We start from the raw sequence: 18,327 nt of genomic DNA, 5'->3' as shown, positions 1-18,327 counted from the left end.
TAGGACGGACACACCCCTTTTGGGTGCGATCGGGCTCTGATTCGACCCCGAATGGTGAGTGAAAGCCCCCTGAGAGCGCCGCTGGCTCTGCGGCTCTGCAGCTGCATGCTATTGGTTTCTTATCAACATGTAATACAGAGAGAGAGAGAAAGATGTGTTACCACTTAGTACCACGAGGTGTCGCCACTACGTTTAGTTTTATCCTTTTATTTGAGTATTTCACGTGTTGTTGTCTTTTTTCCCCAGAGTTCAAAGTTCAGCGAATTGTGGGAACCGCTCCGGAAGTCGCGCGGCTGTGTCTCTCTCCTCTCCTTGTTCTCTGCTTTTTCCCACAGCTGCACACCGTGTAAATAAATAGGAATACAGCAAATGTAACGGACATTTGTTTTGTGCGTTTCCGTGGTGAACAACTAGGTATGTTTACTGTTACATTTGACGTAAAAACAACCAGCCATACCGTTCGTTAACCATAGCTATCTTATGTTAGCGAGCGTCTGCCGGCTAGCTGCTGCTGTAGTGTGGTGAGAATACAGCAGTGAACGCTCAGTCAGAAGCTAGTATCGGTGGATGTTGAGCCTTTGTTGCCAACGAAAACCACGACACAATGACGTGGCGTCCATGTAGTACACGTGAGTATAACTTTAATCTGGTTTATTGGCTAACGTTAGCAGCTACAACAGTTGTGTTGTCCTACTAGCTTGACTGGCTAATGTTAGCCGTTAGCTCAAGTTGGCTAACCTGGTTAACTAACGTTGACTCCACGTAACCCCGTGGATTAGCTCATTGATTGATTGAAAAGTTTATTAACAGATTGCAGAATGGGTACAGTACAGTACAGCTCAATACATACAATTGTTAAGAGGATGCAGACCTGAGAAAGACTTTCGTCTTGTTTCCATCAGGGTCCTCCATTTTCAATTCATCATATGACACACACGACATACAGATAGACAGTACTGCTACATCTATACATTTATGACATACCAGATTTTCAAATACAGTACTGTTTGTGATACAAAAAAAAATCCAGAAAAAGAGTGTATATACATTTGACATAGAAACTGTGCATTGGGGGAGGTTGGGTAGGTGGGGTGGGGCTGTACATTGGAGGGGGGGGGACACTGTACATTGGAATACTGACCTACATTTGACATAGAAACTGTTTTTGGAGGAGGTTGGGTAGGTGGGGTGGGGTTGGGTGGGGCTGTACATTGGGGGGGGGGGGGGGGGGGGGGGGGGGGGGGGGTTGGGTACATTGGAATACTGACAAAGCCATGCTTGGTCTTTATTGTACAACTGGGTTAGGACATTTGTAGGGGCCAGTTTTGAATTGCAGTCTCCCGTAGGTGTTCTTTGAGAGTGTTTTTGAAGGTGGGTAGTGATTCACGTTCCTTTACAGCTTTAGGTAGGGCGTTCCACATTGTTGTGGCATAATTGCGAAACGTGTTTAGTCCCTTGTTTGAGCCGAATCTGGGTTTTACATGATTTGTGGAGCTCCCTCTGGTGTTGTGATCGTGGTATTCACTGACCTTTGGGAAGTATTTTGACATGTACATGGGTACCTTGGTCGTGTAGTGTATCTTGTAGACCAGGCCCATTGCAAGTTGCTGTACTCTGTCATCTACTCTAAGCCATCCTAGGTTGGCAAAGTGTGCAGGGGTGAGGTGGGTTCTAGGAGTCAGGTCAAGCAGTAGTCTGACTAGTTTGTTTTGAGATGTTTGTTGATGTTTGTACAATGAACTGATGTTTCATCAGTTGATTGTATTTATTAATTTGCACATATTCTCACACACGCATCCAAAAGCTCTAAACAGTTTTGCACACATTCATTTAAGTTAGTTATTATTGAGATGACATGAGTTCGGTCACCAGTGATGTCATCCTTGTGTTAAGTACAGAACCACGATGTAGATAAAAATAGCAATACCTGGTTTTATAGGGACTGCTACCGTATAATTTAATGGAGCTCTAATTAACACAACACAAGGATTCAACGGCTGTAATGGCCCTAATTTGCTCTCAATAACTGCTGAACAAAATTGTGTGCTAAACTGTTTGAGTTTTTGGATGTATGAGATTATGTGCAACAGAAATCTGCATTTTTTTTTGGTAAACCTTTTTTTGTTTTTTGGTAAACCTTTTTAGTGCAACTTTAAATTTATTGTTTTCTCGCTAATGTAGTTAAGTCAGTGGTGCAAATAGCTAATTACATAGTATAGGTCCAGTTTCAGGTATATATGCAAGCATAACGTTGTGCTCACTACCTTCCCCACTTTCCATCTCCGAACACAGAGCTCCCTGCCCAGTCCGCCACCATGACCACCGTAGTCCACGACACCACCGAGGCGGAGTGCCTGTGTGCGGACTACAGCCTGTACCTCAAGCCCATCGTCAAGATGACCGTCAGCGTGGCCCTGCCCCAGCTCAAGCTGCCTGGCAAAAGCATCTCCAACTGGGAGGTGATGGAGCGGCTGAAGGGCATGGTGGCTCCGGAGCAGTTCTCCGCCCTGCGCATATCCAAGAGCACCATGGACTTCATCCGCTTCGAGGGCGAGGTGGAGACCAAGGGGGTGGTCAAGAGCCTCCTGAGCCGGCTGGACTCGAAGACGATCAAACTCAGTGGCTTCACTGACGTTTTGAAGGTGGGACCACCGGCATCAATATTGGTCAGGGGTTGCTGGTTTTTGGCATACATGTACCATTATGCTTTGACAGCGTCATATCACAGCCGGGCATGTAAACGGAGTGAAATTTACTTCAGATGTCTCAGGCGGCGTTATGTCATGTGCATTTTATTTTACTTACTCTGAAGCATTCTATACCTAAACATAAAGTGCAGGCCACTTATTTATCAAACACTCACCCAAGTTGTTGAAATGCCCCCCCCCCCCCCCCCAAAGTCAATGGAGAAGAGCTGTTCAATTGAATGTGACTTGGTGTGAAAATACCAATACATTTTCATGTGGTGACACATTTTGAACTTTTTCTCACAGGCTTGGGCCTCTTATGTGTGGTGATGGTGACATAATACGATCAACAGTGGCAATGACTATGCATACACTGCTGCTATTGTATCAGTTTTAGATGTGGTTGTGATGGGCAAGCTAGCTATTATGGTACCACTTGTGTGGGAAGCACCAGATTCATGCCATTTCTCCTTGCATTCTTTGCTAAATGTGACATTATTGAGAGGATGCAGTACAGGAGTAAAAGGATCAACTACATGTTTTGACTGAGATGCCATGTTTGAGTAGCTCTTCAGAGAAACCATAAAGGGGTAGTTGTTCTGATGTTTGGAATCCTAGCCCTATTTATTTGCTAATTACCAATGATGTTGATTGGTAGAATCCTTTCTCTGCACAATCCATGCTGTTTCTCATACTAGCTCTGGATAGTTGGCCACAAACCAATGCAAATTCAATGGGGTCAAGCTCCAGTGTGTACAAGATGACTGAGGCTCGCTGAAATTACTCCACGGTGCGCACAAAGTAGATTTCTGTCTGCTTGTACAGACGGGAGTGTGACCTCATTGACTAGTTTGCATTGTTTTTTTGCGGCTAACCATCCAAAGCTACTATGAGAAACGGCATGGATTGTGCTGAGAAAGGACTGATCAACATCATCGTTGTTAAGAAAGAAATAGGGCTAGGGTTCCAGAAATCTGAACTATTCTTGTTCAGTGCACCACTGGTAAATTCCAGCGAGTGGAAGTGAAAAATCGTTCTTCCTCTTCATGATATTGTTTGGTGTGTAATAGGGATGCCACCGATCGTTATCGGCCGATAATCAGTATAAATATGCGATCGGTGATGATGCTTTATTTTCGCCGATCGTCAAAACCGATCTCACTCGCTCGTCTCGCTTAGTTCTGTCTCAGACACCGGGAGCTGTGCGGCGTCTGCTCCTCCCTCTAGCCCCTCCCGCGTGCATGTAAACGCAGGTCTAGTCTAGTCTAGTGGGACGGGAGGACGGCGTCTCCCTTAGCTAACGTTAGCTACCGTTACAAAATGTCCCAGTCAACCATTCACTTCCAGTCCAATACATGATGAGGCATTGTCTAACCGAACGGTATCTAGCCGGCCAGCTACCGATAACTCCTGACATCAACAAACGCTCCAGCAAGTCTAGTAGAGACGTGTATGATACCTCAGCTAGCTCATGTTAGCTGACGCCAGCTCACTGTTCAAAACGAAATGTCCCACTGAACTAAATAGTTAAACGTATCAACGTTATATAGCCGGCCAGCAGTAGCCACAGATAGCTCCTGATATCAATGTTTTATAACACTCATTCGATGCGTATTCGAGCTGAGGGCATGTTGTTGAATATGATCAATAGCTGCAGCTCCGGAGAATCCTGGCCGTAGCTGCAGGCTACTCTAGTATAGGGTCCAGCTGCAGCTCCGGAGAATCCTGGCCGTAGCTGGAGGCTACTAGAGTACACACAGACAGTGGAGCTTGTTGCGTGGTGGCGATGTCTCGCAGATAATACAAGTACAAGTCTAATTATATAATATATATATTTTATAAAAAAAAAATATATATATATAAAATAATTTTTAATTTTTTTTAATCAAACGATCGGTATTGGATCGGTATCGGCCGATATGGCTCACGGCGATCGGTGATCGGTATCGGTGGCAAAAAACGTGATCGGGGCATTCCTAGTGTGTAACCAAAACAGGGGGACTGGGCTTCCAAACAGGCCCAAAAATATTAAAAAAAAAATTATAGGAAGCTTAAACAAACAACACAAACGCAAAAGCGTGCTCACACTGATGAAAAAAGAACATGTGGACGTGGCTCTATTAAGCGAAACGCACATTTTAGAGGAAGACATAAATACGTTAGCGGATAACATATACCATAATATTAGTCACTCATCTTTTGTTACGAGAACTAGAGGGGTAGCCATAGTCGTCAGACGCAAATTAAATATCGAATTGAAAGGGGTATGGTCGGATGCTGAGGGGCGCATAACTATAGCTAGGATTATACACAATAACAGGAAAATTGCGTTGGCAGCGGTATATGCCCCAAATTTGTACGAAGTGGGTTTCTTTACTTCACTAACCGGAGAAATGTTAAACCATCCCGAGTACTCATATATAATAGGTGCGGATTTTAATGCCATTTGGAACCCAAGGATGGACAAAACTTACCTTACCTTTTCCAGCGAACAAAAAAATTCATCTAAAGCATTAAAAGATTGGTCAAAATCAACAGGGGTAATTGATTTATGGCGTTCACTTAATCCCATGACCCGCAAGTACTCCTGTCGTTCGGCGAGACACAACACACTATCCAGAATTGATTACGTCTTTGCATCCCGAGAATATTTGATAAATATGAAGTGGAAATGACACCCAATGCGTTATCAGATCACTGCTACTTAATCCTGAAAGCAACATTTGGTACACTATCTTCCCGGGCCCCAAGATGGCGTTTTAATTCTATGCTGCTTAACAACAAGGAATTCATTACACAAATTAAAGAAGCTCTCACAATATTCCTACGGGATAATGCAAACTCGGTGCAAGATCCCAGAATATTATGGATGTCGGTAAAGAGTATGATCAAGGATTTCACGGATAGATTTTCCTCCATATTGCGCAAAAATCAAAGCACAAAACTGTCTGAAATGGAAACGCTTTACTCAACTCTTTTTAATTCTTTAAAATACAACAACTCTACTAGACTAGAAAACCAAGTTAACATGCTAAAGACAGAGATCAAAGCAATATACAGACAAAAATCGGAACTGCAAATACGCAGCACAAGACAACAGCAGTACTTCCAAGGATCTAAACCTAGTCACCTATTAGCCATGCGACTAAGAGTTAATGCAAAATTTGCAGATATAACTGCCATTAGGAAACAACAAGCTCTAGTAACAGAACCCGAAATAATAAACGATACATTCAAAGAATTCTACTCCGATTTGTATAATTCAGAGACGACCTTTGATCAAGACAAATTAGACACATATCTTAATCAAATTACTCTCCCTAAACTTTCGGAGGACGACGCTAAACAGTTAGAAGCACCGATCACATTAGAAGAACTCAAGAAGGCCATAACCGGAATGAAAAACGGCAAGGCTCCCGGAATTGACGGTATCCCATCAGAAATGTACATTTCTTGCTGGGACATATTTGGACCCCTATTACTAAATATGATCTTATACTCAGTCAAAGAGGGAAGCTTCCATAAACACCAAAATATCGCACTAATTTCAGTTCTTCACAAAAAAGACAAAGACCCCACTGAGTGCGGTAGTTACCGACCTTTAAGCCTCCTCGGAACCGATGTCAAACTGTACTCTAAGATATTAGCCATCAGATTGCAAAAGCATATGACGTCTTTAGTTCACCCGGACCAAACAGGCTTCATAAAAGGTTGCCTGATCAATGATAACATAAGGCGAATACTGCACATACTAGACGCAGACAAAGAGGACACCACACCTAAGGCGATGCTATCCCTGGATGCTATGAAAGCATTTGACAGGTTGGAATGGTCGTTTCTATGGGCAGTATTAGAAAGGATGGGGTTAGGAAAAGGATTCATTGATATGATTAAAGTACTATACAAGGACCCATCGGCCAGGATTACAACAGGCACATTCATCTCCGATATCTTTCCGGTATCACGCTCAGCCAGACAGGGTTGCCCTCTTAGTCCCGGACTATTCGATCTATCATTAGAACCTTTAGCACAATTTATAAGACAATCCCAACACATAGAACCAATAGTAATCAAGGGCACACAACATAAAATTAGTTTATATGCGGACGACGTAATATTGTTCATGCAAAACCCCAACAACACATTGCCGCATATACTCAAGTTGATAGAGAACTTTGGTGATTTATCGGGATTTAAAATAAATTGGCCTAAGTCGGCTTTTCTTCCTCTTAACATCAGTGCAAAAAAAGACACAACCCTCCCAGGTGCGATACCCATGGTCAAACATTTTAGATGCTTGGGAGTGGAAATATTTCCCACCATAAGACAAACGGTGAAGCACAATTACACAAAAATACAGAACAAAATCAAAGACGACCTGGACAGGTGGGCAAAACTTAAAAACTCAGTACAGGCAAGGGTATCAATAGTTAAGATGGATGTATTACCAAGAATCAATTTCTTCAGCTCAATGCTTCCGTTACCTCCTCCAGAGGGCTACTGGAAAAGATTACAAACCTCCACATACAAATTTATTTGGAATAACAAACCACCTCGCATAAAAAGATCCACCGCACAGAGAAATAAAGCAGACGGTGGCATGGCAGTTCCAGATTTTTTACAATATTTTAAGGCCTTCACATTAAGACCACTGAAGATATGGTTTGACCCCCAGGCTTTGGTATCTTGGAGAGATTTAGAAGAAAACATAGTAGCCCCACAGAGACTAAAAGACATAGCACACACTAAACTTTCAATCAAGCATTGTGAGCGAGAATTTGGCCCAATAATTACCCATGCAATCAGAACATGGCGGGAAACACAAAAGAAATATCCTAACCCTCAAGAATGGCATAATCACACTCCCATATTCAATAACAATGCACTCTTAATGCGAAAACGCCCTATAAGATTCCCTATATGGGAAGAGCAAGGCATACACTCATTAGGGGATATTTTTAATAACAAGGGCCTCTGTAGTTATGTCGAAATATGCACAAAGTTTAACCTCACCGAGTCCACATGGCTTTTTTTACATACAGTTACGACTTTGTCTGAGGTCTCACGGTGTTCCATTACTCATACCAATTGAACACCACAGATACCACAAATTTTTCTATGAAAGAGAAACATTGGGAGGTTTTGTATCAGGTTTTTATTATCAATTACTAACGTCCTCGTATGAAACCCTTCAACTAGACACTGTCTGGAGGAGGGATATACCAGACCTGGAAAATGACTTTGATTGGCAAGGAGCCTGGGCAAATGTCCGACTTACATCAAGGAACCCGGATCATCAACAAATCAATCTGAACTATATTCACAGGACATACTTGACTCCTATAAGGCTGTGCAAAATGGGGCTTAAACAAGACTCCAAATGCTCCCAATGTACAAATGGGGACGAAGGAACATTTATGCACATGTATTGGGACTGCCCACCAGTTAAGGCATTCTGGAAAGATGTGTCCCAACAATTATCAATACTCGTATCTTGGAATATACCTGTACACCCCTCGGTATTACTATTGAATGATGTTTTTGAGTTTGCAGTGAATCCACAACTAAAGAGATTGGTTTTATCGGGTATCACAGTAGCTAAAAAACTGATCGCATCACGTTGGTTTCAACCGGAAAAAATGTGCCGAAAAGTGTGGTTTCTTACATATCTCGATGTGATATATCAAGAAATATCTACAGCAAGAATTCTGGGTCTCAATGAATCCAAAATGTCAATGTGGTTAGAAGTGGTGGAGAGAATAAAAGCTAGCTTATAATGGTAGTGTCTGGTTAGGAGTGAGGGATAATGGAGGTACTATCCAAGAGGGGGTCCGGGAGGGGGGGGGTTCGAGCTGGAGCATATGTGTGTAGGGTTTTAGAAAATAGGTATTAGGGGTATATTATATACTAACATTTATATAATTGTAATTTCGCTGGATATACACTGTATACGGTTAAAATGTTATTATAGACTAATTTTGTTTTATCTTGTTTCTGTACTTGCATATATTTTAACCACCTTTACTGAAAGTTTCATTATGCATTGTGTGTTGAGTACTGACTTTTAATAATTTTTGTTTTGCAATAATAAAAAAAATATAAAAAAAAGGAAGCTTCTCGAATGCAGGAAAATGTTTATTAAAGCCATAGTTGGGCACAGTGTAAACTGGCACTAAGAACATATGAACACAGATGGCTGTAGATATAAATGGTAAATGGTGCATTTATATAGTGCTTTTATTCAAAGCGCTTTACAATTTGTTTCTCACATTTTACCCATTCACTCACATTCACACACCGACGGAAACCACACACCATGCAAAGTGCCCACCTGCTCATCGGGAGCATTTAGGGGTCAAGTCTGGCTCAAGGATACTTCGACACTGCCCGGGAGGAGCGGGAATCGAACCGAGAACCTCCGGATTACTAGACGACTGCTATACCTCCCGAGCCACTGTCTATATGTTACACCATAGTTATATCAATCTACAGCCATGTGTGTTCCTGGCTTCTTAGTGCCTATTTATGTGTCTGTGTTCTACATTTTGATGCATTCAAGGAGATTCCTATTGCTACATCTTGTCATGGTCCTCTTTGTTTTACTGTGTCCTACCAGTTTTTATTACTTTCATTGCTTTATTATGTTTTTAATCCTATATCTTGCACCATATTGTTTTGTTTTTGTTGCTTTCACTGCTTTGCTATGTTTTTTTTCTTCTTTCTTTTAATCTTATACCTTGCCTCACACTATTTTGTTTTTATCAACTTGCTTGTGAAGCACTTAGCTGCCGCTGCCTGGAAATGTGCTATACAAATAAAACTGACTTGACTTGACTTGGTGTGTCCGAATACTCAGTGATTGAAAATAGGCAAACTGACTTCTCTTGTTTTTCTAAACGTGACCCCTCTCACCCCAGGTGCGTGCAGTGGAGAACAAGATGGATTTCCCCACCCGCCACGACTGGGATTCCTTCTTCCGTGATGCCAAGGATATGAATGAGACTCTGCCTGGAGAGAGGCCAGACACCATCCACCTAGAAGGCCTGCCGTGCCGGTGGTTTAGCCAGAAGGACTGCCAGCACCCCGACCGGCCCTCTGAGGAGGTGCTCTCCACCGTCTTCCAAGGCTTCGGTCAGGTGGGAAATCCTTCTGAATGTTTCTTTGTATTGCAAGGATAACTCACCATAAAACAAATGTTATTGTTTATTATTATTATTATTATTCATATAATATCGCACAGTGGATATCTTGGACATAACTTGGACAATGCAGGGGATTTCCTTGTCTTTCAGAGAAGTTTAGTTTGTAGCATTGCCCGTTTCATGGGGTTTTGCATGGGAGCAAGGTTTGAATATTCTCAAAGAACACACGGCAATCATTAGGAACAAACATAATGCTATTGGAACCCGTTGAGAAGCCCTAAGCAAGGAAAAGGGCTGCTGATCTGTCTTAGTTTATTGATTAATCGATGAGTCTAAATTTCTACTGCACCCCCACCATCACTACAAAAAAGCAGACCTTTAAAGGCCAACTTGCAGGTTAAACCCTACTCTGCAATTATGGGTAATTTACATCTTTGGTATCTAATTTAATTATTAATTTTTTCCATTTGACGCCGGAAATGCCACTCAGAAAGGGTTAAAAAGGTCCATGCACGAATAACATGCACGGAGCAAGTCAAAAAGCTTATCGGACGCTAGCAGGGCCGTGACGTCACTTCAGGCAACTTATGCCTTATGCCCGTCCGGGTCATAGTACTACTGGCTATATGGCGCTGGCTACCGTTAGCATTATGTCTACTGTCGTGAACCATTTTAGATCGGGGCATGTAGAGGAGTTTGGGGAACGAGTAAAATCATGTGCAGGTCCTCTTCTCAGACCTGTGGGGCAAAGCACTGCACACGCATCATGCCGGCTAGCAAGCTACACGTCGCGGCATGTTGATAGCACAATAGTAGCCCCACTCGGTGCATCACAGTCACGAAACTGGCTACCACGATAGCTATGAGCTAACTAACGTTACAAGCTCAAACACCTTATAACTACTACTATTGTCGTGTCCATAAGTTCCCTGGCAGAATACTTGTGAGGACAAAGGTATACAAAGAGGAGAGAACCATTTTAAATCGGGCATTCATGCCGGCTAACAAGCTACACGTCGTGGCATGTTGATAGCACAATAGCTAACAAGCTAAGCTAAGCTACGTTAGCTTCTAACGTTGTATACACTATGTACAACGACACAATGATTTACATTATTACAAATATGGTAACGTGGTTGTGGCTTTTACAAATAGTTGTTAGCTTTAGAGATGAATGGCTATGATCACGGAGCAATAGTGTTGTTAGGTGAAACAGATACATTTTCATTCATCACTCCTCGGCTAGTAGTAGCAAGGCTCTCTGCTTCCTGCCACTAGCTGTGTGTGACTCTTGGAGCCCCTCGCTGCCCTGCACCTGATGTGACGTCAGCATTAAGATGACACACGCACGTTATTGATCCATGGATTAAAATATGCATGTGCGTGGAGCTTGTGGTTTGGTCGACAAAATGTTTGATAAAAACGCTAAAACTGGGTCAATTTCGATGATTGTTTCCCCCCTCTTCATGACAGTCAGCGTTGGCCTAGTCGCATTGTTTATTGAACAAAAATACAACCTGCAAGTTGGCCTTTAACAATTGACCATTGACTTTGCAAAACAAGGATACTTTTCAACCCAAACAAACTGAAGATCACAGGTGGAGCCGCTCTGCGCATCAAGCTGTAAAGCTCAGAGATTAAATTATTCAGAGAATCAGAGACATGCTAACTGTGTTGCTACGAAATGCTAACAATTTCTTCTACTACAACAAAAAAAACCTAATTATTCCCAGGTTGTGGCAAATCAGATGGGATTTTGAGTTTGACGACTCCGTTCCTTTTGTTCCAGGTTCGTAATGTGGACATCCCAATGCTGGACCCCTACCGGGAGGAGATGGTGGACAAGAACTTCAGCACCTTCAGCTTCGGGGGCCACCTGAACTTCCATGCCTACGTCCAGTACCAGGAGTACTGTGGCTTCACCAAGGCCATGGACGGTCTCCGGGGCATGAAGCTGATGCTGAAGGGAGAGGACGGCAAGGCGGTGGCCTGTAACGTCAAGGTACTGCAGGCTCCCTGACGCATACAGGGACACTTAGGGGCGTAAAGGGACAGGAAGGGACAGTTATACCCGACACCATCGGGCTGATGCGTTCCCCGGTCGGCCCATATACTCAACACCACCTGCCATAAGAGACGGCAAGAATAGAATGAAGGATATGCCAGCAGCCAAGCAAGTGTAAAGAAAAATAAGCTTTAACCCGGTAATAGGTTTCTAGTTGATCTTCTTCATATGAAGTCCTTTACGCAACGTGTTTTGTGACTTGAGGACAGAGGTTACTGCTGGGTTATGTAAAGTGTAAACCAGGGAGAAGAGGAGCGTATGTTCACTGCGCAGGGTTCAGTAATGAGATTGTCTTAATCAGCATAACTCTCCAGCTTTAAGACCTTTTAGTGGAATGAGAATCAGGCCTGCGTCATCACTCCCCGGATCACCAGGAGAGATGAGGAGTGTCTCTCCTTAATCCTTACAGTAAAGCTTCTCATTCTACAATGGAAATGAAAGGGAGGAGAAGTAGAGGCCAATGTTAATAATCGGGTCGGAGAAAAATATATACTTTTTAAAAGTCGATTTTGAATTGTTTCATTGAAATCTGAACCCAGCTCTGTTAATGGTAGAGTGGATGGAGGAGAGTTTTAATGCCATAGATCCTCGGGGTGAGAAGCACCAGAGGCCCCACGCTTCAGTCTGTTCACCTCACTCCAATGAGTTATTTAAGCATTACATCACACGCAGGAGTGGTTTGTGACCAATAAACCATGCCTAGGGGTGGTTGTTAGGCCCGAGGCGCAGCCGAGGGTCGTTAGACCCCCCTAGGCATGGTTTATTGGTCACAAACCACGACTGCACGTGGTGTAAAGCTTTTATACAACTGCCAGATTCATCCAACCTTATTTCTATACAATAAACACACATTAATCGAAGATTTATTGAAAAAACCATCCGCCAGAAAAAGTAGTTCCCACAACTCCATGTGGAAGCAGCTTGAAGTGCATCCAACCAAACTAACACATCCAACTGTGTATTATTGGAATGATTGAGAGAAGTTGCCTCATGTGGAAGCAGCTTGAAGTGCATCCAACCAACTAACACATCCAACTGTGTATTATTGGAATGATTGATTGAAAATTTTATTACCAGATGCAGAATATAAAGTAGGTAAAACAAATTAAAACGTTTTCTTTGCCCTATAGGAAAAAAACGTTTTCTTCGCCCTATTTTTTTATTTATTTCTTTTAGCCTAAACTTAACCAGTTGGAAACCAGGGGTACAGTAATAAAATTAGCAATCAACCAATCAATCAATTCAATAGACCATGCTCACTTAAAACAGCGCTGCTTCTCTCTCAGTCTGACTCCCCCGCTGTTGCAGACAGGAGTGTGTGTGCGTGTGTGTGTGTGTGTGTGTGTGTGTGTGTGTGTCACAGTGTGTGTGTATGTGTGTGTGTGTGTGTGTGTGTGTGTATGTGTGTGTGTGTGTTTGTGGGTACGCCAGCGTCGGACAGTGTGTGAGAGAGAACGCTGCAGTCTGTAGAAAGTAGGAAGGAAGAAATTTAAATCAATCAATTAATCTATCAATCAATCCGCGATTTTTCTTTTGTTCTAGATTGAGTCAAGACCCATCAATTACATCATCCAACATTGTTTAAAATACTAACACATTCCCCTTGACAGAATCGCTTCATATTTAGTCGTTATGGTGCTTTCAACATAACCATTTGTTGTCCGCGATCCTGTTTTCTCCCGGAGTGAGCCGGGGAGTGATATGTGATTCGGTTGTGGGCGGATCCTGAGCCCAGGACCGTGGATTGTTGCCAATAAAGACGTGTGAATGGCCAATCAGAATCGAGAAATTTGCATGCCGTTGTATAAATTGCAGAAAAATGCAGCACATTTCTAGCCTGCTCAGTTATTTTATATATCTTTTATTATTCTCGGACCAATTGTCTGTCAATAAATTGTCAAAAGAACAAAATAAATTGTGAGTGTGGATCTGTGCTTGTGTGTACGTCTTCCTCAGGTGACCTTTGACACCAGTAAACACCTGAGTGATGTGACCTTGAGGAGGAGGACCCAGGAGAGGCTGAAGCTACAGGAGCTGGAGAGGCAGAGGGAGGAGCAGAAGCGACGGGAGAAGGAGGAGGAGGAGAGGTGCAAGGAGGAGGAGAGGTAAAGATGGATGGAACGGAGACTGAAAAGAGCACTGTACCCGTGTAGCTCAGTAGTTTAGATTGTTTGGTCCTCTGGATGTGTGCACCAAAGGGGTGGCCGATATGACGATATTATATAAATACGTACAGTTCATTAACGATACACTTTTTAAACGTATCGTGGATATCGTGATGTTTCTCACAATCCCTCATGTCAGTTTCTAAGCTGCCACGACTGAGATGAGACTTACTTTGGCGCAACGCTTTACCCTCCCGTCTCTCCCTCACAGGAAAAAAAAAATGCACACACTCGCTCCAACTTACACGCACATACACACACGCGTGCACACACACCCAGAGACGGAGAGGCGGTGCCACAGGTTTGTTTGGAGGGAACGGGGATACGAGAGCGTGAGAAGTGGAGAGAGTTTAGTGAGTTTAAACGTTAGCCCTACGTGTTTTATTCAGAAACGGCTATGGAATATGGAGGCGGATGAACTGGTAGTAGCCTCACATTCTAACCGTTAGCATTGCGGCTAGCATAAATGAGCTAATAAGGCACTGGATTCATAGCTTGAGAGCTAGCGTTGAAATCCTCTTGTCCGTGTGTGTCGGAAGATGACGTCACGGTGCCCCAGCCACACTGATGGTGGGGGGGGGGGTACCGTCTTTTTATATATCTATGGGGGGTACTACCGAGTCGAGTAGGTACCATGCAGACCGTGGAAAAGCGGCATAAGTGAATACTTCATAATGTTTCATGCAATTAAAAAGTAAATATATATATGATGTTGATGCACACACACCTTTACAGTGTTTTGTTTACAAGTAGGATGTTATAACATTGCTGATAATAATTTTTTTTATTTTTTCTCTGTGTATTTTTGGCTAAAGTGGATAGAAAACACAGTACTGTGCAAAAGTCTTAGGCACCCAAGAGTTTTTATATAGATTGTCTTAGATGTTAATACATTTGTTTCTGTATTAGTGTGTCAGTAGACTACTATTTTAGATTTTTTTTAGAAAAGTTTAATGAAAATATCTTTTAAAAGCATCTTCATGGTTTAATGCAGATAGGTTGCAGGGACTATTTTAATTGTCATGTTGGCGTGACTATGCTTCAAAGGGTTAAATCAAGCATTTTAAAGTGCTTTAGAGCAGGGGTTCTCTGCTGCCAAGGCACCCCTGTGTCCAATAAAATAATCCAGGGCACCCCTATATATGATAAAGACTTTTTCGGTCCTGTCTTTTTTGCTACAATGATGACAAGTGCTTGCTTTCAAAATAAGGTCTAAATGGCGTTTCAGGTCTAAATGGCTTAGTACTGTTGACATTACACAGCTTGTAGTAGTAAATCAAATAGCATATTTTTAAAAATAAAATTACAGAAAATTATCACTAAAGTGCTATCTGTTGCAGCTGCACTGTTTTCCATTAAAATTGCATATTTGGATAATTGTGACCATTTCTCAAAAACAGAAAATCGTGTATTTCTTTTAAATACAGAAAAGGATCACCAAGTTACCATTTCTCAAAAAATATAAATAAATACAGAAGATAAGCACTCGTTCACTCAGTGGACATTTCTAGCTCAATGCGAGGTCTGCTGCTGCTGGCTAATATGGTCAATACGTGGGGAGATCTTTGACAAGGCAACACGCATGTCATCCTCAAGGCTCAACTTGGCCCTATATTTTGTTTTCAGAGCTGTCATGGATGAAAAGCCAGCTTCACACAGATATGTGGTGCTGAATGGTATAACACCTTAACTGCTGCATCATGAGATACTTGGTACTCAGCACCACACTCAGACCAACATGTTTCCAGGGGCACTTCACTGAAACGAGCTCTCCAGGTGGTATCGGATGAGATTTCAATGAGTTCTTCCAAGAGTTTGGATGGAGATGTGACGGGAAGCTTTGTCTCAATGTTGTCTGTAAAGGGGTTCTTTATCCAGAGTAACTTGGTGATTCTTTTCTGTGTTTTATTAAATAATGATTTTCAGAGTGCCAGGGTGGTGCACTGCCATCCCGGGTTCGACTCCCGGACCCGGCGACCTTTGCCGAATGTCTTCCCCCATATCTCTCTCCCATCCCCTTCCTCTCTGCCGGACTTGTCCAATAAACTAATGAAAAAGCTACCAAAACATATTACCGTAAAACGTTTTTGAGAAATGGTCAAACTTATCCAAATGTGGTATTTTCATGGCAAACGGTGCAGCTGCAACAGATGGCACTTTAGTGATAATTTTCTTTAATTATATTTAAAAAAAAATATATATATATATATTTTTTTTTTGAGAAATCTCAAGGCACCCCTGGCAGCTCTCTGAGGCACCCTAGTGTGCCTAGGCACCCCTGTTGAGAACCGCTGCTTTAGAGGAATATTGTGATGTATATTGTGACTAGGGATGGGCGTGATTAATCGATTACTCGCGGCTATGAGAATACTCGTGGCTATGAGAGAACTCGAACCAGCTTGTGAGAATTCGTTGTAGCCAGCTAGCGTTGATGCTATTCAATGCTAGCTAAATAGCTAACCAACTAACGTTAATGCCATTCAGAATGTATAACATAGCTACAACGCACAATAACGTTAATACAATTGCATGCATCATTGTTTACAATGAATGGGTGGGGCTAGTGACCGAAAGGACTGGACACAGGGACAAGTTAAACATCAATTAATTTAATACAACAGGTAGTTTCGATCTGCGCTGTCGTGCCTTTAGTTAGTTGTTCACCAACAATCAACATTTGTATTAACACTTTGAGTGCCAGCCCCGAGAAATCTCGTTAGTTCATGCCATGCGTTGAGTGCCAAGAACGAGAAATCTCGTTATTTAATCGTTATTTTTTTATTATCGATTTCCAAATTTTATCAATCTAGCCTCACGTTACCAGTGGGGATCTGTCTGAGCTCGAACAGGGAAAATGCCGCCCCCTATCGTCTCTCCGGATGGTATTGCACCCATTAGATTGGACTGAATGAAATGGATGGGGAAAAAAATAGTCCGGAATCCACATTTTACTTGTCAGGCATGTAACCGGAGATGATCCCAGTCATTGCCCACCCTCAGAACAGCGTGGAATATGTGTTACCAGTACCCAGCGTTGGATCAATAAATGCGATCGATATTTGGAATGGCGATCAGGAATTGGAATAATCTTTTTGGAGAACATCTGATCTGAGGTAAGGAATCTATTTGACCAGTCTTGGGCTAATCTGAGCTCTTTTCACCTATATCTCGGCGTGTGTGTGTGTGCTGATCAGGAAATAAGATAATCGATTTTTCAGCCCACTTCTCTAGCATGCATAAGTACACATATACTATCGATAATCTAGCGTTTATTTGAAAACGATTCATAAATAGGCCGAAAAATTACGACGTGTTTTGTGTATTCCAGTAAAGCGCGATTCCTGCAGAATAATCTTTTTTCTGGAAGTTTAAAAAAACGAGCGTTTTTCCAAAATGGTATAAAACTGAAATGAACCAATAAAAAAATATATAATAATAAATAAATAAAAAATCCGTTTCGACAATGTTGACTGGAAACAAGTCATTGATAAGCGACGGGCGTATTAGACACATAGCCATAATTTAAGATATAGTTTATGCGTTCGCAAATGTGATCGCCCTCTCATTGACTACAGCGCTGGCACTCAAGCGCTATTTCTGGCGCCCCCTGCTGGCACTCAAAGTGTTAACGTTAACTCGAGATTCGATTTTAATTCGAAGCTTCGTGATTAAAAAAAGAAGAAAAATCTTTTTTTAAATCTTTTATTTTTTTTATGTTGTGGGACTTGTACAGCACTTTGTTCAACTTTGTCAGTGCTGTAAAGTTTAAACCTTTTTAAATCTTAGACAAACGAAACACTTTGCTTTCATGAAATATTGTAAGCCGTCATTTGAGGCTTTATAAAAATAGCACAATGAACACATCTGTCAGTGCCGAGTCCAACCTCATCTTAAATAAACAGCATTGCTTGTTGTAGTTAACAAAGAGAGGCAGAGTTAATTTTGCACACAAAAAAGAAGCTTCGAAGTATTTAAGACGGCCCTAATAACAATACTTCCGATCGGGGGGTTTCAAAATAAAAGGGCAAAGTCTAAAACACTGGAAAAGATGTTTATTTTGTACAGCGTTTTCCTCCACAAGTCATTCACGATCACTCGAGTATAGTATTCGATCAATCTATCTGGATTTTTCATAAAAATGCCCATCCCTAATCGTGACATAGCCAAAAAATATCGTGATATCATTTAGAGGCCATATCGCTCAGCCCTAGCACCAACACTGCCAGGGCTTTGATTCCTACATGGGGCCACCCATACTTTACATTACA

General features: G+C 42.1%; 1 protein-coding gene across 1 annotated transcript in view; it reads left to right on the top strand.

The window, feature by feature from the left end:
* Positions 1-286: 286 nt before the first annotated feature.
* akap17a (A kinase (PRKA) anchor protein 17A) overlaps positions 287-18,327 on the top strand; it is a 29,709-nt gene continuing 11,668 nt past the window's right edge. The window contains exons 1-5 of the mRNA XM_084311572.1: positions 287-629; positions 2,293-2,642; positions 9,605-9,823; positions 11,619-11,831; positions 13,851-13,999. Of these exons, the coding sequence (XP_084167698.1) occupies positions 605-629; positions 2,293-2,642; positions 9,605-9,823; positions 11,619-11,831; positions 13,851-13,999 (956 nt within the window). The 5' untranslated portion in view covers positions 287-604. The remainder of the gene's footprint in view (positions 630-2,292; positions 2,643-9,604; positions 9,824-11,618; positions 11,832-13,850; positions 14,000-18,327) is intronic.

Source organism: Notolepis coatsorum (assembly GCF_963971535.1).
Source record: "Notolepis coatsorum genome assembly, chromosome: 3".
NCBI classification, from domain to species: domain Eukaryota; kingdom Metazoa; phylum Chordata; class Actinopteri; order Aulopiformes; family Paralepididae; genus Notolepis; species Notolepis coatsorum.
Note: the sequence above shows the minus strand (reverse complement) of the source record. Positions and strands in the feature narration are given on the sequence as shown.